General features: G+C 39.7%; 1 protein-coding gene across 3 annotated transcripts in view; it reads right to left on the bottom strand.

Annotated features, from left to right (window-relative positions):
- Positions 1–21643, bottom strand: part of LOC134572754 (UAP56-interacting factor-like) — a 34180-nt gene extending 12537 nt beyond the window's left edge. The window contains exons 1-3 of one of the 3 annotated variants that reach the window (XM_063431917.1): positions 21510–21640; positions 8983–9111; positions 6896–7023 (exon numbers count right to left, since the gene is read on the bottom strand). In XM_063431917.1, the coding sequence (XP_063287987.1) occupies positions 6896–7023; positions 8983–9111; positions 21510–21576 (324 nt within the window). In that variant the 5' untranslated portion in view covers positions 21577–21640. Of the gene's footprint in view, positions 1–6895; positions 7024–8982; positions 9112–21509 lie in introns of all 3 variants that reach the window. The other 2 variants (XM_063431918.1, XM_063431919.1) reach the window with 2 other exon arrangements.
- Between the last annotated feature and the right edge of the window lie 3790 nt (positions 21644–25433).

Here is a 25433-nt window from a genome sequence, read left to right as displayed (position 1 = left end):
GGCTTCAATAGGCAGGCGAATTTTAAAACCCACAGGGACTCTTTCTGGCCACAATAGTGATGGAAAAGTTGTTTCAAGGAACTAACACCTGGACTGTGGCATGCCGGAGGGGGATCCATGGCAAAACTCCCATGGAAAATCACATAGTTGATGCAGAGTCTGGTTTTAATCCATAAAGGGCATAAATCACCTAACATTCCTAAATTGTTTGGAATAACGTGCTTTAAAACATCAGGTATGATGTTGTATCGACCAGGTAGTGTAAGGGTTACGCCCGCTTCACAGTGACAGACCAAACTCCCCGTTTAACGCACCGCAAACAACCGCAAACAGTCCATTTGCACAACCGCAAACTCCCCATTTGCACAAGGTTGGATACCAAGCTAGCCATGTCCCGTTCCTTGAAGGTCTCTTCCTCCACCCATCCACGTACAACACCAAGGGTCCTCGAAAGGTGACAACAAGCCCCCTGGGACACCTGCTGTGTTTGGTCTTCCACCTCCTCAAAGCCACCTTCCTTCTCTGACTCCTCTTCTTCAGACTCTTCTCTCTTTGCGTTGCCTCTCTCTGCGTTATTATAAGGTGTGTTAAGTAGTACTATTCCTATCAGTTTAATCCCTGTTATGTCCCCTATCAGAAGACAACCCTGGAGAAGGTCCCAGCGGGACTTCACCAACTAATGATAAAGAAGAATTTACACGTTCCAGCCCTGACAGAGACTGGCACCAGAAACACAGTTGGTCCCTTCTACCTCTGCTCCTTCTCCTTCTTCCCCCTCATCTGGATTGAATCCTGAAAGTCCCAGCTTTGTCCCTCATTCACCAGTTAGGGACTCTAACTCTATACGACCTCTGTCTACCAGATCCCTTCCCAATGGTATGAGCGAAAGACCCTGTAATGAAGAAATAAGTGGACAACCACCGAGCAACCAAGGTAGAGGCAGAAGAAATCGGAGGGCCCCGAGATTCTTGACCTATGACAACATTGGGGAACCCACATATTCTCAGAACCCCCCACACGTGCACTAAGTTAATCAATGTATTACATACTTTGACTGAAATATTGAGTGATAGGACTTCCCTGTATTAGGTTGTATTGTACCATCTTGTTAAACGGTTATAAACCAGATGGACTGCTCTTGCCAGTGGAAGGCAAGGATTCTACAGAGGGGAGGATGTAACAGACTGCTATATTTTACTGTTTTTACTTTAAGTTTTGAGATATTGAACTTTGCCCTTTGCTCTGTCTTGTGAGGAGGAGGGGCTAGGATGGCAGGAAGAAGAGGACAGGGAAGAAGCCATGTTCTCTGAGTCTGCTATAAAGAAAGTGTGTTCCTACCTGTTTATATGGTCTTTTACTGCTGGGACAGTGAGATAATAACAGGGGAAGGCTAATGCACTGCAACTAAAAGAAGTTGGAGACGGTCTACTGCTCTGCTAGGAGAATTAGAAGACTGTCATTTTATGTCCAACTCCCTGCAGATTCTGGAACTTTCTACAGGAGTGTGAATGAGCTCTTGCATCCTGCCAGCAGAAGGAAGAGAAAGGATTGCCATTGCTGTTCTGCTGCTGTCCTACATTCTGCTGGATCTCTCTGGAAATATCTGCAGTTACAGAAGTCACTCAAAGGTACTGTCTCCAGAGATTGCTTCAGGATTCTCCCTTATAACTGTACCTGGGTAGCGCTACCTACACCTAAGGGCCCCAACGTTGTGCACATAATTCACCTGCAGGTACCTAGAAGTTTAACTGTTCAGATGTAGTTATTAATGTTAATAAGAGATGTTTGTTGTCTGCATTCCTGCTGCTAAAGACTCTTGTGACTGTGTTTAACATTAGCCAGGAACTGCGTTGTTATATGTGGCTGTTATATGTGTATCCCTTTGACCACAATACAGTGTTTATTGCCATGTCTGTATTTATTTAATGTCTCTGAGGTATTAAGTGGAGGGTACTCATCTACTCAGTGGGGTGGGTTCCCCATAAATAAAAGTTGCACTGAGTGGAGGCACTGCGTCAGAACAGGATGTCCCGATCTCCCAACTATAGCGGAGGCTCAGGATCCCTGTCAGCCACAGAAGAAGGTGTAACTGCTGCTAGCTATGGCTTGTTGCCAGGAGCAGGGCAAAAAAGGGCAAAAAAAGGTTACAGGGTTACAATGGCATCGATTTTAGGAACCGGGAGATGGAAAAAGATGCTTGGTCGGTCCTCCTACTTCAAATTTGGGGCATTGCGCGTGCAATCTAATGTGCCACCAGATAGGAGTGGTGTGTTAAGTAGTACTATTCTTATCAGTTTAATCCCAATGTCACAACTACTAGTGTGGTCCAGCACGCAGAAACTATGTAAACATATACATAGGCAAGAAAAGGAAAATAAAAGGACAGAGCGTAAACCGGACTTAGAATGGCCGGACTAATACGCTAGAGACATAGAATGGTCAAAGGGAAAGCCGAGGTCAAGGAAGCCAGAAAATACACAATACCGTTTACACAAGCCAAGTCAGGGAAACCAGAATTCAGAATAACCAGGGAAAAGCCAAGATCAGGATACCAGGAAATCAGATTCACAATGATAAAGCACTCTCAGGAAACCAGGAACAGGAAACCACGACAGGGCAAGGTACTGGGGTGAGCTAGGGATTTAAATATCACGCGGCGGGCCGGCAGCCGCGACACCCTGTTACGTCCCCCTCATCAGGAACTGCTGCATCCTTTCCGACTTGCTGTAATTCGGTAACATTTCAGGCATTTTCTGCTTATACCGGGGGTCTAGTAGCGTGGACACCCAGTACAGGTCGTTCTCCTTCAGCCTTTTTATACGAGGGTCCCTCAACAGGCACGACAGCATGAAAGACCCCATTTGCACAAGGTTGGATGCCGAGCTACTCATGTCCTGTTCCTCGTTCTCAGTGATCTCTCTGAAGGTATGTTCTTCCCCCCAGCCACGTACAACACCACGGGTACCAGATAAGTGACAACGAGCACCCTGGGATGCCTGTTGTGGTTGGTCTTCCTCCTCCTCCTCAAAGCCACATTTCTCCTCTGACTCGTCTTCCTCACAATCCTCTTCCAGCGTTGCCGCAGGTCCAGCAAGCGATGCTGATAAGGCTGTTTCTGGTGGTGATGGTGACCACAACTCTTCCTCTTCACGCTCATCTATGGCCTGATCCAGCACTCTTCGCAGGGCACGCTCCAGGAAGAAAACAAATGGTATGATGTCGCTGATGGTGCCTTCGGTGCGACTGACTAGGTTTGTCACCTCCTCAAAAGGACGCATGAGCCTACAGGCATTGCGCATGAGCGTCCAGTAACGTGGCAAAAACATTCCCAGCTCCGCAGAGGCTGTCCTAGCACCCCGGTCATACAAATACTGGTTAACGGCTTTTTCTTGTTGGAGCAGGCGGTCAAACATTAGGAGTGTTTAATTCCAACGTGTCGGGCTCTCGCAAATCAAGCGCCTCACTGGCATGTTGTTTCGCCGCTGGATATCGGAAAAGTGCGCCATGGCCGTGTAGGAACGCCTGAAATGGCCACACACCTTCCTGGCCTGCTTAAGGACGTCCTGTAAGCCTGGGTACTAATGCACAAAGCGTTGTGCGATCAGATTACACACATGTGCCATGCACGGCACATGTATCAACTTGCCCAAATGCAATGCCGCCAACAAATTTCTTCCGTTGTCACAAACCACTTTGCTGATCTCCAGTTGGTGCGGAGTCTGCCACTGATCCACCTGTGCGTTCAGGGCGGACAGGAGTGCTGGTCCGGTGTTTCTCTCTGCTTTCAGGCAAGTCAACCCCAAGACGGCGTGACACTGCCGTATCCGGGATGTGGAACAGTACCTGGGGAGCTGGGGGGGGGGGGGTGCCGTTGATGTGGAGCAAGACACAGCAGCAGAAGAGGACTCAGCCGAGGAGGTTATTGAAGAGGATGGAGTATTAGGAGTAGAGGAGGTGGCAGCAGGCCTGCCTGCAAGTCGTGGCGGTGTCGCCAACTCCTCTGCAGAGCCACGCTTGGCAGCCGTCAGTAGGTTTACCCAATGCGCAGTGTAGGTGATATACCTGCCCTGACCATGCTTTGCAGACCAGGTATCAGTGGTCAGATGGACCCTTGCGCCAACACTGTGTGCCAGACATGTCATTACTTCCTTTTGCACAATCGAGTACAGGTTGGGGATTGCCTTTTGTGCAAAGAAATTTCGGCCGGGTACCTTCCACTGTGGTGTCCCAATAGCTACAAATTTTTGGAACGCCTCAGACTCCACCAGCTTGTATGGTGGGCTAAGAGTTCAGTCAAGCCAGCTGTCAGACGCCGGGCAAGGGGGTGACTTTATGACATTGGCTTCTTACGCTCAAACATGTCCTTGACAGACACCTGACTGTAGACAGATGAGCAGGAACTGCTCAAGGCGAGAGACGGAGGGGCGGATGGTTGAGAGGGGGCAAGGAGGACAGCAGTGGTTAACGTGGATGAAGATGCTGGACCAGGAGGAGGATGGCGGCTTTGAGTTTGTGTGCTGCTTGTACTCATGTGTTGATCCCATAGGCGTTTGTGATGTGCGATCATGTGCCTTCGCAAAGCAGTTGTACCTAGGTGGGTGTTGGACTTCCCACGACTCAGTTTCTTTTGGCACAGGTTTCAAATGGCATCGCTGTTGTCAGAGGCAGACACACACAAAAAATGCCACACTGCTGAGCTCTGCAATGACGGCATTATGGTGGTGGCAACAGCATGCGTTGATTGGTGTGCTGTCTGGCTGACCCCGGGTGCCGAGCCGATACATGCTGTCTGACTGTGCCACTAGCTCCTTGCGACGACCTCCCCCTGCTTACAACTCGTCTCCTCCTCCTCCTCTCTGTCTCCCCATATGAACATTCCCCCTGTTCTTTTTCTCTTCTAGGGGGCACCAACGTGACATCCACAGACGCATCGTCATCATCAACCGCTTCACTTGTATCTGACAACTCTGCAAAGGAAGCAGCAGCGGGTACAACATCATCATCATCACACCGTACGTGTAATGCTGCCTGACTGAGACATATCCCTGTTATCTACATCCTCTGGCAATAATGGTTGCGCATCACTCATTTCTTCCAAATGATGTGTAAATAACTCCTCTGACATACCGAGTGAAGCGGTTGTGGTGCTAGTGTTGGTGGTGGCGGCAGGCGGGCGAGTGGTAACTTGAGAGGTGCCCGAAGCTAAGCTGGAGGAGGATGGTGCGTCAAGGTTCTGAGCGGAAGCTGTAGAAGATTGGGAGTCCTGTGTTAGCCAGTCAACTATGTCCTCAGAACTTTTCAAGTTCAGGGTACGTGGCCTCTGAACACTGGGCATTATTCTAGGGCCAAAGGGAATCACAGCACCACGACCACGACGGCCCCTGCGGGGGTGGCCTGCCTCTGCCTGTCATTTTTTTTTCGATTAGTGGTACTATGCGTGCAAGCTACTGTGACCACAGATATGAGTGGCACTGTGCAGTGGCAGAAGTTGGCAGAGTAGACGCTGTAGCACACGCTTGCAGACAACTAACTGCTATTCAATCTATTACAGTCAAAATTTTTTTTTTTTTTTTAAATGTACACTACTGTTACACCAGATATGAGTTGCACTGGTGTGACACTGTGCCCTGGCAGGCCCTGAAACGCACACTCATGAAGGAAACTGACTGCTATTATATTACAGTCCAAAAAGTTTCGTTTTTTTTAAATGCAAGCTATTGGGACACCAGTGAGTGAGTGGTGGCACTGGGCAGGCCCTGAAACGCACACGCGTGAAGGAAACTGACTGCTATTATATTACAGTCCAAAAAGTTTAGTTTTTTTTAAATGCAAGCTATTGTGACACCAGATATGAGAGGTGGCACTGGGCAAGTGGGCACAGTATACGCTGTGAGCCTGACACACATGCTAGCAGACAACTAACTGCTATTCAATCTATTACAGTCAAAAAAAATTTATATTTTTTTAAAATGTACACTATTGTTACACCAGATATGAGTTGCACTGGTGTGACACTGTGCCCTGGCAGGCCCTGAAACACACACTAGTGAAGGAAACTGACTGCTATTATATTACAGTCAAAAAAGTTTTGTTTTTTTTAAATGCAAGCTATTGTGACACCAGTGAGTGAGTGGTGGCACTGGGCAAGTAGGCACAGTATATGCTGTGAGCCTGACACACAGGTTGGCAGGCAGGCAACTGCAATTACATTACACAGAAAAAAAAAAAAGCAGACTGATGTTCAGATGAATCCTTCAGGACTGTAGTGGACACTGAATACACTAGCCTAGCTATCAATTTCCCTATCAAATCAGCAGCAGCTACACTGTCCCTCCTCTCACTAAGAATGCAGCTTCACAATGAATGTTTGATGGATGCTGTCCAGGAGGTGGTAGGATCTGGGAGGGAGGGTCTGCTGCTGATTGACTGGAATGTGTCTGCTGACTGTGAGGTACAGGGTCAAAGTTTACTCAATGATGATGAATAGGGGGCGGACCGAACAGCGCATATGTTCGCCCTCCGTGGCGAACGCGAACAAGCGATGTTCGCCAGGAACTATTTGCCAGCGAACCGTTCGGGACATCACTACTTAAGATGTAACGTGTCATGGACTATTCTTTTTTTATTATCTCCTCATTAGTCCTTATTGCTCTCATCCACCCGACTCTCTCTGCTTGTTCCTTCAATATTGCTGCCTCCATTCACTAGGACCATTCTCCCCTATTCTGCACATTTCCCTTCTTAAACTAACAATTGGGTTCAGTTTACTTGTTGTCCAACCTTCCCATCTCTGTTCAGTTTGCTCCGTTGTACCCTGCTCGTTACTGTCTTTAACATGGAGAATGTTTTACGTATCCCTTTGTTTGTGCCCCCAGTGTTTGTTTTGTTGTGATACCTTTGCATTTGAATTCTGCTGGTTCGTTGTCCTTGATCTGTTTATGTTTGCTGCTCTTTTCCTTGTCATTGGGCCAGCTTGGTTATATTTAGGAATGATTCCAAAACCAAATTTAGGCCTGTTGGATCCTGGTGAAACAAGATACATTATTATTTCACGTTTTATTTATTCAGTCCTAACAAATTACAATATGTAACGTAAATTTATAGGGATACTCCCTCCCAAACCATGAAAGATCCACCAACCAGGAGCTTCTTGTATCATTCTGGTTTGAAATGTTGAACTTTATCCTATAAACCTCTAAAGCAACAATTCATGAAATATACAGAACACTGGTGAGACCTCACTTGGAGTATTGTATGCAGTACTGGAGACCGTATCTTCAGAAGGATATTGATACCTTAGAGAGAGTTCAGAGAAGGGCTACTAAACTGGTTCATGGATTGCAGGATAAAACTTACAAGGAAAGGTTAAAGGATCGTAACATGTATAGCTTGGAGGAAAGACGAGACAGGGGGGATATGATAGAAACATTTAAATACATAAAGGGAATCAACACAGTAAAGGAGGAGACTATATGTAAAATAAATAAACTACCACAACAAGAGGACATAGTCTTAAATTAGAGGGACAAAGGTTTTAAAAATAATGTCAGGAAGTATTACTTTACTGAGAGGGTAGTGGATGCATAGAATAGCCTTCCAACTGAAGTGGTAGAGGTTAACACAGTAAAGGAGTTTAAGCATGCGTGGGATAGGCATAAGGCTATCCTAGCTATAAGATAAGGCTAGGGACTAATGAAAGTATTTAGAAAATTGGGCAGACTAGATGGGCCGAATGGTTCTTATCTGCCGTCACATTCTATGTTTCTAATATAAACTTCAGCTCCCTAGCCTCAGTTCTCTCATTATATTTGATGAGTGGATCTGCTTAATAAGCTGATGCTAGCCTTACCAGTGCTGCTTTCAGAGCTCTCTTAAGCTGCTGATCAAACATGAGCAAATGGAGAGTAATAATCATCATAATAAATAACAATTTTATGATGATACAGTCATAGAACATATACATGTGTCAATCAAGTTCTGCCCTTTTTTGCATCCTTGTTTGCTGTTGATCCAAAAGAAGGAAACAAAAAGTAGTTTGAAGCATTCTCCAGTTTTGCAATAGACTCAGAAAAAAAAATCTTTCTCAACCACAATGGCGGCCAGATCTCTCATTGGATGCAAGAAACTGTTATACTACATATTAAAAATTATATCCTTGAATATTATGCTTTGGCAATAATCATTCAGTTGTTGTTTTAATATCTGTATAAACTCTGAAAAAAACACTTCTTCAGGCAGAGAATTCCATATCCTTATTGTATTTACTGTAAAAAAAAATGTTTCCTTTGCTTTAGACTAAATCTTTTTTCTTCCAGTCTAAATGCATTACCTCGTGTCCTATGTATAGTCCTGTTTGAGAATAGATTTCCAGAGAATGGTCCCAAATATATTTGTATAATGCTATCATATCCTCCATTCCTTTTATTAATTTTGTAGCCCACCTCTGATTTTTTTTCTAGTGCCATAACATTCTTCTTTAGAACAGGTGCGTAAAATTGCACAGCAAATTTAAGTCGTGTTCTTACCATTGATATATGAAGAGGCAAAATTATTATGTGACTGTAATGAAGAATATTGTATGAGAATAACTATGATTTTTTATTTAATTGGAACTAAATATAAATATACAAAGTTATTCTCTAAATTATAAATAATCTGTAATCGATCAAGGAATTGCAAATTGTATACCAACTCTGCCGTACCTGAAAAAATCCCCAACTTGGCTTTTGTTCCAGATCACTTGCTTTGGACTAAAGTATGAAATTCCTAGCAAACAGTTTTAAAACAAGAGTTATTTTGATCGATCAATGGATGTTTTAAGGTTTTAAGCAGGTATACTTTAATAAAATTAAATGCTTTCTATGATGCTTGTAACACTTTTTTTCCCGCAAGTTCCGAGTTTTTTTTAACTAGTTACATGACTGAAAAAAATTATAATAAAATAAACGACAGATCTGAAAAATAACAGCATATGTAACAAACCCTGCTGATTTCTTGGCTTTCTTCTAAAACCAACTCTGTTTGTGAAGTTTCTGGCTTTGTCCCTTAGACTTGTTTGGATGTCCATGGGCTGGGTATCTGTTTCTTCATGTTGAAGCTTTATTATATCATCTGAATGAGGAACAGAATTACACATCGGAACTGTCACTTATCTGGAATTTATACAATTAATTCAAGCAAAGCACATCACCTATTGCTTGTATTATCTTATTATTATTATTTTTTTTCCCCAAGAGATTTTACATTTATATTAAAGAGCTAGCAAAGGACATCAAAATCCAGTTCAGACAATGCAAAGTCAGTGCAAAAATTTCAAATAAAGAGTAAAAAATTGAAACATTGATTATTTTTTTCCTTTCTCTATGTATACTTTCTCTATGTTCGCTGAAGGGTGCAAAGAGTAAAGCTTTTAACAATGATTGATAGGACGTTAAAGATGGAGGTGAGCAGATTAAGGATAAAGAGGTGGGCATTTGCGCATTTTATTTCTTTTTATACCGCAAAAATACATTGTTGTAAACGGATAAGTAAATCTAACATTAAAAAACGGGAATGGCAGTTCTATTTCAACCATGATGAAGAAATGTAGAGACAGATTTGATTTTGTATAAAATACATTTTTACAACAGTTTTTATTTGTTGCAAGGACAAGTTTTTACTTCTATAAAATAGTTTTTTTACAACAGTTTTTATTTTACATATCAGAAATAAATAAAAATTATACCTTCTACCACCCCTGCCCTAGCGACCATGACGTCCACTATAAATCTTTTTGCTTTCATTTTTTAAAATCAGTTTAGATTACTGATATATGGTTTATGATCAATTATAGCTAGTGATTCACACGGCTATTTTAAAATGTACTTTTATCTCTAGTGTCCTCCTTAAATAATCCAAAGGATGCACTGTCATAGGAGAATGCCATATAAAGAAAATGTATAATGAATATCCAGGTTTATTATCTGTCCATCATCTGAATGTAGTGCACTGAAACATGGCAATTATCTATGCTGCCTGACACAGCCCTACGTGAAAAGAAAGTCAGCACCGGATTTACCATCAGCAACTGCTGTCAGTCAATTGTAGTGTCAGAGTGAATGGATAACGCAGCTGCTTAACCCACTCTTTATAGTTACGGAATCCTCTGGTTGCTATTATGCTGAGTAACTGAAGAATTGAGCCACTTAACCCATTGAGTTGCAATTTGTTGAATCATTAAATTTTCACTTTTCCATTCATTCTATTCATTCTATTGTGACTTTAAATAAAGATTAGAATAATTAGTTTAAAGGAAACTCCAATGTAGATGTAATATCCATCTTGTGATGCATAATGTACAAAAGGCAATCAAGAAATTTTAAATTTCAATATAAAAAAAAATTGAATCTCCTGGATATTATTATTATTATTATTATTATTATTATTATTATTATTGCCATTTGATATCACTATTTGCATGTTTTTAACAGGCTCTGTTCCGTGTAACCTTTTAACCAGGAAGTGATTGAGATCTTCATTGGTTCGTGAATGAGACCACATTGGAGCATTATCACTAATTTGTCTTAGACAAGAATAAATGGCCAACCACTCACAATCCCATTTTCTTATCTCTTATTTCTCTTGATAACGGAGCATGTGACCATTCTCAGCTATTAGTATATGGGTTTCTGGGACATAACACAGTTCTTGTCTAGGTAGCTCTCTTCATCTTGCAAGAGAGAGACAAGCGGGTGGAGCTAAACATGGGTCATTGTTTGAGCATGCATAACATCATGGCAAGTATATTAATTCCCTGTCTGTAATAAACAGCAAAGTTCTTTGGTTTCCTTACGTGTCCCATTTTAAGGTTTGAATAGTGTGATGTAAGGAGGTGGTCTTCAAAACTGAATGCATCCTGCCCATAATCTGAAGGCGCAAAGATGAAAATATACTATTGACAAATAATACACACATATATATATATATATATATATATATATATATGTGTCCTGATGAAAGCTCCATGAGGAGCTGAAACGTTGACGTCCTGAACTGAATAAAAGAAAACTTGTATCACTGAGAATTCCTGGAGTGCCGGTATTTTTTTGGATATTTATGATTTTTGCTACCAGAGCACCAGGTACCATCATATTGTTTTGTTGGAGTGCAAGAATACCTTCTCGTCTATATATATATACATACATACATTATTATATATAATACACAAGTTTTATATATATATATATATATCTATATATATATATATATATATATATATATATGTATATATATATATATATATATATATATATAGATAGATATATATATATAATATAGAGCTAGTATAGATTGATGTGACAAATATCTCATCCTTGTGTCCACAGTAAGAGAATATAATTGAAATCATCAAATGAGATACATGAAGGAACATAGGAGAGAACTGTGTTTTTGTACTCCTTATCTCCAGCTCCCTACCACTAGAACACAGACCAAGAGAAACTGTGTACTGTAAACTGTACCCATTACCTGACAAAAAGTATGCAACATGCGGGGTATGTATGAAGAAAGTGATTCCATTACCATTAGCAGATAGTACTCTGATCAGCCACAACATTAAAACCACTGACAGGTGAAGTTAAACATTGATTATACCGTTACAATAGCTCTTGCTGTGGGTTGTGAAATATAAGGAAGCAAATAAAAAGTCATTTCTTGAATTTGATGTGTTTGAAGCAGGAAAATGGGCATGTGAAAAGATCTGAGTGACTTTAACAAGGACCAAATAATAATTGTTAGGCAACTGGGTTAGAGCATCTCAAAACCGGCAAGTCTTTTGGGGTGTTCCCAGTATGCAGTGGTTAGTACCTGGCAAAAGTGGTGCAAGGAAGGCCAACTGGTGAACCGTCATCAGGGGCACCCGTGCCTCACTGATGCACATGGGGAATAAAGGCTTGCCTTGCTGGTCAAAATCACACAGAAGAGCTACTGTAGCTCAAATTGCTAAGAAAAACAACAACTAATGTTGGCCATGATAGAAAGGTGTCAGAACACACAGTATGGTTTGTTACGAATGGAGTTGCCACCTCGCAACTTGCAGAACTTAAACAATCTGCCATTAATGTGTTGGTGCCAGATATCAAAGGACATGTTCAGAGGTCTTGTGGAGTCCATGCTTCGATGTATCAGAGCAATTTTGGCAGCACAAGGGGGGCCTACACAATATTAGACAGGTGGTTTCAATGTTGTGGCACAGTGTGTGTCACAGTGCTACTACCAATATCATTTTAGATTGCTACAATAGATAGCATTTTAATTGTCACATAATCTCAAAATACATTTACCTGGAAGGAACATATTTAAACAAACAGAATCATGAAGATCAGAGGTCTATGAAAACAAATTTGTGATAGTTCTGGAAAAGCACCAAGAAGGGTTAATTATAAAAACAAACAAAACAAAACAACAACAGATTTTGAAACATCCCATAGAGTTCCATTAAATCCATTATTTAAAAATGTAAAGAATATGGCACAACTATAATTTTGTTTGGATAATGTTGTCCACCTATGTAAAGAAGTCATTAATCAGAGAAACAACCAATGGGCTGTGTTTGCATTACTGAGAACACAAGGGCAGTATATTTGCACCAAATCACTAAATTAATCTGTAGTGGTTCTGGTAATTAGTGCCCCCCTAACAATGTTGCATTTAATTAGGCAGTCAAAGAGAATGCACACACCTTAACCCACCACCACCCATTAATATAAAATTACTATTGACTAGTGCCACATAAGGATCTGCAAGCAGTTTATATATAAATGTACTTTTTTATCACAGCATATCCATGTTTCTACCAGTGTAGCTCTAATGAGCCAGGGATAGCCCTAAAGGTGCACACTTTATAGAACCTTGAGAAAATTCTTCTTCCAGTCCTCCCTGCTGATCCTTTGTTATAATGAAAGGATACCTCAACCTACTTTTTATAACCTTTCCTTAAAAAGACAGTTTATTTTTTATTAAATAATGCCAAGATAGTTTGGATTCACTAATATTGGTCTTGAACATTTGGCTGAGTGCATTTCCTATTTTTCAGCTGTCAGATTCATTCTATTCATTAATGTCCCACTCAGCAATGCTTTTTATTTTTATCTGTTCTTAGAAAATGAAATAAGGCCTGAGGGGTAAACGCGATCTCCGCAATGTTATGAAGCACAAAGATGAAAAGCAAGACTTCATAAAAAGACTAGACTCTGTCACTGTGTGTCAGGACAAATGCTAATGCAAAGTGACACCGCAGACTATGCCGTAAATTTGTGGCAGTGTGCTGATAAACAATGGAACAATTGCTTCCATAACTTAGTGCAACTTAAGATCCATCAGGTAAGTAAATCTAGATTGAATTACAGTTAAAGTGATTCGCAAGTGGTTTTACATTTATTTTCCAGGGCCAACTAGAGTTAAATAAGACATCATACTTCAATGCATCTGCACCAGGAAGGTTAAACAGAGTTGTAAATATCTATCAGGTCAAATATTTTGTCTATAGGGCAGAAACCCAATATTGAGCCAAACTCACGCCCAAAATGATCTATCCCTTCCTTAGGTATATGATCTCATATTGTGCCGTTTGTCATCAAGGCCAATTGGCTTGAGTTATGACTGTGTCCCCCATTAACCTACAGAAGGAAGGTTTCTGGAGTGATGAAACTCTCAATTCCAAGTAAGTTTTCGGGTTGCTTCACATAGTAAGGACTACTCCTGTCCCAACCTGTGTCCCTCTCAACTCTCCCTTGGTGGTCATCGTTAGAGAACGATATAGCGATATCAGAAAAAGAAATGCATAGTCAAGCAGAGAACTGAGAATTGTTGATCAAACCAAAAGTAAAATGAAAGAAGAAATAGAAATATAGAAGGCATGCTTCCCCCCCCCACCCCCCAAACCACTCATCCCAGCAACCCTCCTCGTCAAGAATTCCACCATGGCTGCCATTGATCTGCGTGTTTTGCACTATTCCCTATCAAATAAGCATGCAGTGCCTCTGCTATCTGAATTTTGGAACTCTATCTTAGTTACAGAGGCCAGGCACCAAAGACTTGGCTGTGTTGATAGGGTTTCATAAAATTGACTTTTTGTATTTCGCTATCAGGGATGGTGTGGAATGTAATAATACATTTTGTATGCAAAAGGCAGTGTCTCATCTAGAATTTCCACAGGCTCTGACAATATCCTAAAATGGCACTATCAGGGTACAGTCCTACCATATGTGCATTACTGTCCCGTCATCCTCCCCACATCTCCAACATGTTTTTGGTACCAATGGAAACACCCTGTGTAGGAGGGTTATCCCTAATATTTATTTATATATATTTTAACAGAGCTTGGATAACCTTAGGAGTGACTAAGCCAATTCCCATAAAAATGTTATTGTTGCCTAACGATTAGAGTATTTTATATAGCTTTCTAGTCACGTTCGTACCCCTTCCTTGGCCAAGAAACGGGTTGGATTTTGGAAATGTCTCCCTAATTCTGCAAACAATTGTCAACCGTTGGTTCTAACTATTCAGTATCTGAATGATCCTATGTGATCGCTACATAAACTTTTTGAAAATTGTCACGATTACACCAGACCAGACATGCAGAGTTATACAGAGGTTTTACTCAGATTGTGGAGGTATAAATGCCGGGCAGCTTGTTTCAAGAGGTACACAAGTTGGGTAGCTTGGTTCTGTTTTAGTTTACTAATCTACTACTGTTTGATGCATGGTGGATTAAACACTTTCCAGTTTTTATAAGGTTACATGTAACTGCCACTTCATTGATGAGAGAGGGTTCGTAGTTTAGTGCTATCTATTGTGGTTTCCACGGGATGGTTCTCCCATATTCATTTTGAAATAAAGACTTGTTTCTATTATTAGCTAAAAAGTTAGTTCAAACTGAGACTTGTAAAAACGTGAAAACTGTATATATTTTCACATATATATTTGACAAAATAGGTTTTTACAACCATAGTTACTGACCTTTATGGAACCCCACATTTTCAGGATGATAGTATATTTTACTGAACTCCACATTTGTTTGCGTACTAGTCTATCTTAGATTACCCTACATTTTTTAGATATTTTTAGAGTAATAAGTACTCAGTAACTAGTCTATTTAACCCCAAACTTCTGAGCAGTGTGGGTTTAAGGTGGACCCTCTCATAATCATTATATTAATATCTCATCCAAGCGAGTTGGGATATAGTGGGCATTTGCCAGTAAGCAAATAGTCTGGATTCAAATAGGTTCAAGTGCAAAAGGCCGGTTTATTTATTTTGAAAATGAGTCTGGTTCCAGGACACATCTAGTAGATATCCAATCTGTGTTTGGTAAATACAAGAATCCTATACACATGAGAATGAATGATTTTAAACCAGACACCAGATTCTACGGAATGATATTTGCTTTTTTGTAGGTAAGATACTTGCAAATGCAGGTGAAGTTTGATTATGTAAACTATTTTTTTTCAATCTTGACAACTTTCAGTCCTTAATGGGTAGCCCTGCCTGTTCTAAGTTTCTTCATGGGACATACTTCAGTATTATGAAATGATCTGTATAGTAGCACATGTAGATCTGAATCATGTGATCAAATGAGAAATAACCCATAAAAAATAAAATAAAAATCAGAGGCCTTTACGCTATTTTCACACATGGGCTGTACCTGCACATGGCTATTAGGTCAGGTTCTCTTATAAGCCATATATATATATATATAGATTTCAGTTCTTGCATTTAAATCACAAGCTGTTTCATTTTTATTCAGTAAGATGACGACTCGTCCCAAGCCTAATGTGCTACAACTTAAACACATGTAGCTGTTAATAAAACATCAAAGGCTTTCAGCTCTTTGAAGTCTCATTCAAATGCATGCTGTAGTTAGCGCAGAAAAAGAAATCAAACAGCGTAATCACACACAGTAAACAAGCAAAACACAACAGTTTAGTTTTTTCTTTGCTCTGATAACCAAATTAAAATGTTTGCTGTGCCATAGACATCATGATTCCGGGACTCATGCTAAAGTGTTGGAGGTGCCGTTGGTAAGCTGATGGCTTGATGGCCATTCCAACCCAATTTAAATCCCTTGATAAGGTAAAAAATTGGAATCCTATCTTTATCACTAATAGTGTCCTCACGTTAAGTGACAGGTGATCCTTTATTCCCTCATCCATAATATATAGGCATACGGCCCTAGTAAACCAGATATACTCTAGGCAAATATAGCCTACATAGTATTATTGTCTTTATGTAATAGTTCAAATCTTGTGTCAATTCACCAATGCCATTATGAATGAAGATTCAGAGAGGCCAAACACATTTTACCCTCTCAGAAATTTTAGATGGATAATGCGTTTTATGTAACCCAGATGTTGTAGGAGGTGGACTGTGGGTGTTGGGTATTCATCAAACTGCTTGAAAACAGTATAGTAAAACACATAAAGATGGCGCCTATAAGATATTTTATATATATATATATATATATATATATATATATATATATATATATATATATAGTCTATTATAAACTGTAGTGGTTGTGGTGCTTTAATTAAAGAATGTAAATATACCACAATGGATCAAAACAACCTATTAAGACATGGATTCCATTTTGATAAAAAAAAAATACTTTTCAGATGTGTATACATTTTATACTAAAAAGTGACTGCATTATGTATCGGAGTTACAGTGCTTCCTCTCAATCTCAGTGTGTGATACTAGTTGCAAATGAGTCTAAGCAACCAAAAATTTAGTTTTTAAACGGATACTTGTGGCTACATGTGATACTGACAGCAAAATATTTTACAGAACACATAGCACTTAATATTGAATGGGATTTACCATCCATTGGTATTATTGCCTTGTTTGCAATCCTATATCAGCAATGTCTCCAGCACACAAGCAGAAGGAGAAAGCAAGCTCCCAACACGTTGGCAAACTAGCCAGTACCCCACTATTGGATATAGCCAACTTCCTTAAAGGTAGTGTACTTGATCAAGGTAATTTAGAAAGCTAAAGCATTGCTTATGTGATAAAAAGTTGCCCTTTTTAATACTGTTGATACGCCTATTCCTAGGGGGAAAAAAGGTGAATTGGGGGGCACACCTAGAACATGCATTTATTACTAGTGATGCTGCTCTACAGACCAAAATATATAGAAAATACAGATTCAAGAGACATGCCTAACTTTGAGACTTTAACTTTGAATGAGACAATTACCTCACCCTGCAAAGAGCAAACAGCAAACAGAAAAAAACAGGTATATATGTTTTTTTTTCTTCATATGTTTACCTGCTTCTTCTTTCCTATGCTTTCCACACCCATGTAATGGGGGACATTGATCTATTCAGTCAGTGTCCTATCCCTAGGAATGCTGAAAAGGCGCATTGGGCATGTCTGACAAATTTACACCTTTGCAGTTGAAAGATCTCTACAACTCTGCAACAGCCTGACATGGGAGAAGAGAGGGAGTCTGATCACTGTGATCCATGCAGAGAAGGCTTTGGTACCAAGTTTCTCTCCTGCTCCTGTTTCTGTCAATATTGGACTGGTCTGAAACTGAGATGGCTGGGTAAGAGGGAGGCTGATTAAACTCCTCTAATTAAAAGGTGTATCCAAACATGCAATTTTAAAAAGTTTACAATAAATTTGCACTGATCCGCCACAACATTAAAACTGTCAGCCTAATATCGTGTAAGTTCCCCTCGTGCTGCCAAAATAGCTTTTATGCGTCGAGGCATGGGCTCCACAAGACCTTTGAAAATGTTGTATCTGAAACCAAGTCATTAACAGCAGATCCTTTAAGTCCTGCAGGTTGCGAGGTGGAGCCTCTGTGGATCGGATTTATTGTTCCATAACATCCCACAGATGCTCAAATGGATTGAAAGCTAGGGAATTTGGAAGCCAAGGCAACAACTTGAACTCTTTGTCATGTTCCTCAAACCATTCCTGAACATGTTTTGCAGTGTGGAAAGGTGCATTATCCTTCTGAAAGAGGCAATTGCCATCAGGAACCACATTGCCATAAAGGGATGTACGTGGTGTGCAACAATCTCTAGGTAGGTTGTTCGTGTCAAAGTAACATTCACATGAATACCAGAACCAGCAGAACCTTGCCCAGAGCATGACGTTGCCTCAACAGTCCTTTTTTCCCATAGTGTATTCTTCTGCCATCTCCTACCAATATAAATGACACACACATACCCGGTTATACACCTGATCTAAAAGCATACATGATTCATTAGACCAGGTGACCTTCATACCTGCATACTGGGAACATGCCACAAGACTTGCTGTTTTGGAGATGCTCTGGTCCAGTTGTCTAGCCATCACTTTGTGGCCCTTGTGAAGTCACTCAGATCTTTTCACTTGCCCATTTTTCCTGCTCCCAACACATGGAATTCAAGAGCTGACTGTTCACGTGCTTCCTAATTTATCCCACCCCTTGACAGGTGTCATTGTAACATTACAATCAATGTTATTCACTTCACCTATTAAGGGCTTTGATGTTGTGGCTGATTAGTGTATAAATATTTATAACATACTTTAGTGCTTTAGTTTTTAGTACTTTAGTAGTTTCTCTTGCTTTATTTTGGTTTGTATATTTGTTTTAATGTGTTTGCTAGTTTAAAAAAAAAAAAAGAAAGTCAATTGATTCATGTTCTTTTAGTGGAACAGTGCAGAAGCCCCAAAAATATAGTTTTAAATCTTAGAATTAATACTACTTAATACTTAAATGACCTATCTTAGTAAACAAATATGGAGGTATGTTCACATAAAGGCTTTACCGTACTAAGTCCACCACTTCATCATAGAATCCCAAAAGTTACTTGGATGAAGTGGTGGGTTTAACACAGTAGGGCCGTATTTTGTGACCATATCCCCACATTTGTTTGCTAAGTGGCCTTCTGAGATTTAAACTGTATATTTTTTTTAAATGATAAGTGCGGTGTAAGTGACAAAGAACTTATACCAGTAAGTGGAGCGCTTTAACACATATAGCTTACCAAAATGGTCAAAATGATCTTTCATTCAATGATGGTGTGCAAGGTACATTTCGAGAAAAAATATATATATATATAAAGGGTACAATATAGTGCAGATGGTTTCATGATAATAGTAAAATATAACACAATTGGTGGTATCTTAAAAAATGGAACACTCACATTTAAAGGAGCCTGTATATGAGAACACTTTGGTCTGCTTCTCCCATTCTTTTCTTTTGAGGAATACCCCACATTGAAGCAGACGGGCTGTGCTACCCCAAATAAGCACACAAGCCATAATACGGAGCCAGTGTTCTCATATACAGGCTCCTTTAAATGTGAGTGTTCCATTTTTTAAGATACCACCAATTGTGTTATATTTTACTATTATCCTGAAACCATCTGCACTATATTGTACCCTTTATATATTTATTTTCTCGATATTTACCTTGCACACCATCATTGAATGAAAGATCATTTTGACCATTTTGGTAAGCTATATGTGTTAAAGCGCTCCACTTACTGGTATAAGTTCTTTGTCACTCACACCGCACTTATAATTTTAAACTTTGTTCTTGTGGAATAGAGGATATTTCCACATTAGTGTTTTGAGCAGCTTGACAATTATTGTATTTGTTTAAAAGACACTCTGGTATACACATTCCTCTGTAAAAGGAGGTACTCTTTGATGTATATTTTTTTGCCTGCACTATTCTTTTAATCTGTTCTTTGTGAACCCAATCCTGATTGGATATTTGCTATGTCTGTAGCCCCTGTAACATCCACCAATTTGTCTTCCAGAATGGACTAGAAGACTTTTACTATTCTGATATAACTACATCCGAAAGATAAATGCCATGCCAGAATCCAATGAAAGAATGAAATAAACAATAAACAGAAAACTGTCTAATAGCACAAATTATTTCCATCAACACATCTATTAACATGTGTCCTGCTCTACTTTTTCTCGAGTTTACAAAGATATATATAAAAGTATACATATGATGATAAAGCATTACATCAGTATATCTATAAATACTTTAATGCTCAATCTTCCAACATTTGATTTATGATATAAAACAGGTGCCAACATCACATGTAAATGTGTGTGATCACAGACTTTATCAACTGTTCACTTAAAAATGCTTTGAGAATAATGAAACTCTCAGAGTGTTACACTATATGAGCACCAAGGGTCAAGAAGTAAAAGACTTAAATTAATCATTCCAAAATATAGAACAAAACAAAAAATGAATAGATCTATATATATTTTGATTCTACATTATCAATGCCAGTCTGCCAGTTAGGAAAGATTAGACTCGGTACTAAAAAATTTTTGGAACAAAACATACTACACAATACTACGCTGAACCTCATATGATCTGGGAGTGCAACTGCTCACGTCCATTTAATTTTCGACTGCTGTGTCTCTAATGTTTTATTTGTTGGAATTATGGCAGATGGGCTGGCAAGGAGTTATGGAGGATGAAAGGTAGCAGCAGGCCATGTAGCTGTCTGGCCACAGTATTTACAATGATGCCTAAAAGTGTTTAGACACATCACAGCCTCTCTGCTGAGCTCTATAAACATTTTTAGTAGGCCTTGATTATTATAAATGTAATTATTAAAGGTGCAACTTAACCACAACAGCCCAGAGTAGTGCTGTTACTAATCTGTGGGATGCTCCCTCCCTTTTTTTTTTTGTCAAGTCGATTGTTACCAAAATTACAAAAGTCTGAGTTTTTCCTGCTTCCAGCATACTGCCTTACAAAGTTGATAAAAAAAAACAATGGGATGTTACCCAAAGCCTATATGTAGCACTGTAGCACAGGGTAGGCACTCAAGATGTATAGGACTACATCTCCCACAATGCTTTGCCAACATTATGGCTGTACAAGCATTGTGGGAGATGTAGTCCACAACATCTGGAGTGCCAAATGTTACATAACCACTGATGTAGCATAACCACTACACTCCAGTGCTCTGGGTGTGTACCGGCTAAGACTATCCCTTTAAAGACTAGCTTTTGTTTATTATAGTTTAATAATATGTCTTAAAGCAGAGGTTAATTCACTAAACTGAATTTAAAAATAACACAGCAAAATGTAGCAATATATCTCATTTTGAAAATTCCAAGTCAGATATAATCACAATATAGCTATTTTAGGTTAAATTTTGGAATTTAGTTCTCAATTCACCACTTTTCAGTATTTAGCGAATGAACTAAAAAAAACAAACAAAAAACAAAACCTATTCCAGAGAAATTTTTTAAGTAGTGTTTTACCAACTTCAATAAGTAGCGGACTTTCTTGATAAATATCCATTATGCAATTATTGTATCCAACAAGTGCTGATATAAATATTCCCCATCAAACACCATTGACTAATATTAAACTGGCACTAAAGTAGCCATAACTTCATAAAAGGTTCCGTATGCAGGCTACACTTGTGCCAGAACATTAGAACGTCTGGTTTGTGGGACAGAAAATTTCTATTAAGTGTGACCTACCCAGAGACATGTCAATTTTCCCATTGTCCGGATGGAACCCAGGGTCTGTCTGATCTTGTTCTTCCATGACTGGAGCTCTGGGGGAATTAACAACGAATGAAACCCAAGACTTAGACTATGTGGCTGGCAGCTGTGCTGAGCGGGCCCCCTCCCGGCTGGAGTGTCAGATGAGTGTCATCACAACTCTCAGTCATTAACTACCATGTATGGAGGCAGCCAAAGTGGAACAGCAGGCACACTCACTGCAAGGCACAGTGACAGGTCAGTGCAATGGTCTGTGGAATTCCAGCGTCACATGGGCAATTCTTTAACCCTTTTAGCACCAGGTGTTTTCAAAAGCTCCTAATGCCAAGTTGCACAGTGACAAGCACTGGAACATTTACAGGGATAGTCATTAAACTTAAATTTAAAATTAAAATTAATTGTTGGTAATTCAAAATTAATTTTAAGTCAATTTAACATTTTGTGAAAATAACTGCATTGGAAAAGATAATATGAGTCATTTGATTTTAATGCGTAATTTTGGCTTAATTTTCCTTTTTTTGCAGTCGATATATTTTTGTTGAGTTTTACAAAGTTACAAAAAAAAGAAAAGTCAATAAACAAAAGGACTCATAGTGCACACTCATACATAGGTATAAATAGACACGACTAACTTTCTCAACCAATCACCAGCAGCCAATGCTTCCCTTTAAGATTCTGGACCAGTACATGTACAAAACTGCTGAGGACAGCAAAAGCCCTGCACAATGCATTGCTGCTGCTTTATTCCTGCAATGAACCTTCCAAATCCTGTGTATCGAGATACTGGTGTGGGGTAGCGGGAGGGAAGGGCAGGCCTGCACAAATGATTGCATCACTAGTGCCACCCAAATGGGTGGACACCCCCCTCCCCAAAGAGGGCGCAGGTCTTTCCAAAGGATTGGCAGGTCATCCTGACGTGAACTCACTCCAGGCTTCCTGACCATCATTCAGGTCAGCCTGCTAATGCCCTGAGCATAGACTGAGCGCATATAATTTTGCACAGGCACTATGCTTGTTGGGGACAGGTTTCCAAAACTAAGCTGGGATAGGTGGACATGACCCAAAAATCCTGCCAATATCAGGATGGCTGCAGTACTCCCAATTCATCTGATTCTACTTTAAGCCACAAAAGATGGTACCTCTCATTTCAGTTGCTCGTCACACAACTAGTCTCTTCCATAGTCCAGTCTACTCTCTCACATTCCTCTCTTTGGTTTTTCTATACGCCAACTTTACTAGTTTATGTTCTTCTTCTTGTGTTACTTTAACTCATCCTCATAGATTGTAGGCTTATTTGAACAGGGCCTTTCTCACCTCTTGTCTCAGCCAACATTATTTTATATCTTGATTACTTGTAAAATATCCCCATACTATGACTGTAAAAAGAGCAGCCTGTTGTGCTATATAGATGGTAACAATAATAATATGAGATTGCAGCCCACCACGCCTGTATGGGCGTCACAGTGAGTCAAAATGGTTTCCAAATATGTCATTATTGCCCAGCTCATATTTTGGACCACACATGCGTAGATAGAGCAGTGAGAATGTTATTCTCTCTCTGCACCTCCACTGTCAAACCTGTCCACCCAGCCTGGATTTCAGTTCGGATATTTTTTTTTTTTTACGGGAACTGGGCTTCCATCTCAAACTTTGAACTTGTTCAGCACTGCTCAATCTATACTTCACCTGGACATTCTGCACGTCCAACCCTTGACCAATTCTCTGCCATGATCCAGGTGTACTGTTTGTTGATAGTTCTTCTACAGATTGACAATCTTCATCAAGTCTGACTTCTCCTGATTGTAATTGTAATGTGCTAATTGATAACTGTCTAACTATTAACCTATACAAAGTTTTAGAGTTAGAAAGGATGAACTTGGTGAATGCACATCTCTTTTCAGCTATGTAACCATGTAACGTTTTATAAATATAAGAATTATACCACAATAAATAAATCAAATGTCCAACATATTCTGTGAACCCAACAAGTATACATGTGCAAGTTTTAACAATTCATCACAAAGATACATGATGTATTCCATGTAAATTTTTGAGCCACCATCCTCCGCTCCGGTGCTGCTATTTTATGTCTTTGTGGGTGGTACTCTTCTTGTAATATCCACCTTTGGTCTGCCCTTTGGGATGCTTCCCCTAGCTGGGCAGACCTCCTGTGTAATGCCGACACACTTGTTTCTTTGCCAGTTATTACACTCCCTAGCCTGTACTAGCAGTGATCGTTAGAGAGCTACCAGGAGGGCTTTCTGCTCTGCCTTGTAGGTCCATTGTCAAGAATTGACTGACAGGTGGAAAATACCTGTTTTTGCATAGGTTTTTCTCCCAATTAACGCAAATCTGCACGCTATATATAGATAACATTTTCTGCACTTTCCAATAGGGAGACTATGAAAAACAAAAACTAAAAAAGGTATGTTATTAAAATTTTAGTATCATGCTCACGGATTAGGCTACCAAATTATACCTAGAATCATGGTAATTACAAAAATAAATTATCTGTGTTTTTTAGATTTAAATTATAGAATGCATGAATGCTTTTAGAATGGGGTTCTAAATTTGCCTCATTTTATTTTGGTATAGCAACTCAATATTCTTATATTACTCTAGGAAACACAACTGTAATGGTAGAATTTATGAGGATCGATAATGCATTTGTTGTTTGTATACATTTGCTTACTATTATTATTCACATTAGGACATTCTTTGGGTTTAATTCCTGCTCACACCAGGGAGAACCAGGTATTAATCCGTTCTGAGCCAGCCCCGTCCCCAAAGATATCAACAGGGTCTGAAATGATGCAAACAGGGTCTCCCTGCATGACCGCCTGCCGATTGTGATTCGCGGTGGACTATGCCAACTGCCCAGCACCGATCACTATGGATTCAGCAGAGACAGCTTGCCGAAGCTCCAGCAAGAGAGAGAGATCTTTCTCTCATGCTGCAATCACCGAGTAGATGGCAATAACAGACCACTCTCTGTTTTAGCTGGAAAATCCCATCCCTCTGTGAATGTCAGCATAGGGAATCCCTTTGAGTTAGGGTTAGCTTTAGGTTAGGGGTAGGGTTAGTGTTAGGGTAAGTAATGGTTACTGCTGGGTTAGGGTTAATACTATTTTAGCGTTATGGATAGTGTAGGGTTAAGGTTTGGGGTAGGGTTGGTAAAGGGTTAACGTTAACTAATAAAAATGTAGTTACACCCTAGACATATGAGGCACTGAACAAGCAGGACTAATACATGCACCTATTACAAATTACATTTCTTTAGTTGCACTTGATGTGTACTTAAATGGATAATATAGACATCAGAACAACATTAGCATTATGAAGCAGTTTTAGTGTGTAGATCATGCCTTTGCAGTATCATTGTTCAATTCATGCAGGTCCAGCCAGACCTCCCCTGGCTGGGACTCACACAGGAAATAATGGTATCATTTTCAATCAGAATGTAACTTGCTTTAGAAGCTTTTATCTATATTAGATTTTATGTAAAATCCAGCCATTCTAAGGTCCGGTAATACGTTTAGGTTTTTCTGTATTCTATATTGGTTACTTGAATTCTACATATTGGGTAACTGTCAACAGTCAACACAAATACACTACTGAAGCCAAATTTCAATATTACATACATATACACAACTCTGCAATCAAATGGCAACACTACACACAAACACACCCCTACATTCAAACATCAACACTACATACAACTAAATTGCTGCATTCAGACTCTAAAACTGCATGCAAACCACACTCAAACACCAACACTACACACTTACAGTCACACACACCTACTCCATATAAGAACATGCTTACACTCAAATACACAGACACTACCCACATACAGCTCTTCAAGTGGTAAATCCGCAGCTGGCAAAGCATCATGGGAGT

This window comes from Pelobates fuscus, chromosome 9 (genome assembly GCF_036172605.1).
Source record: "Pelobates fuscus isolate aPelFus1 chromosome 9, aPelFus1.pri, whole genome shotgun sequence".
Lineage (NCBI taxonomy): Eukaryota > Metazoa > Chordata > Amphibia > Anura > Pelobatidae > Pelobates > Pelobates fuscus.
Note: the sequence above shows the minus strand (reverse complement) of the source record. Positions and strands in the feature narration are given on the sequence as shown.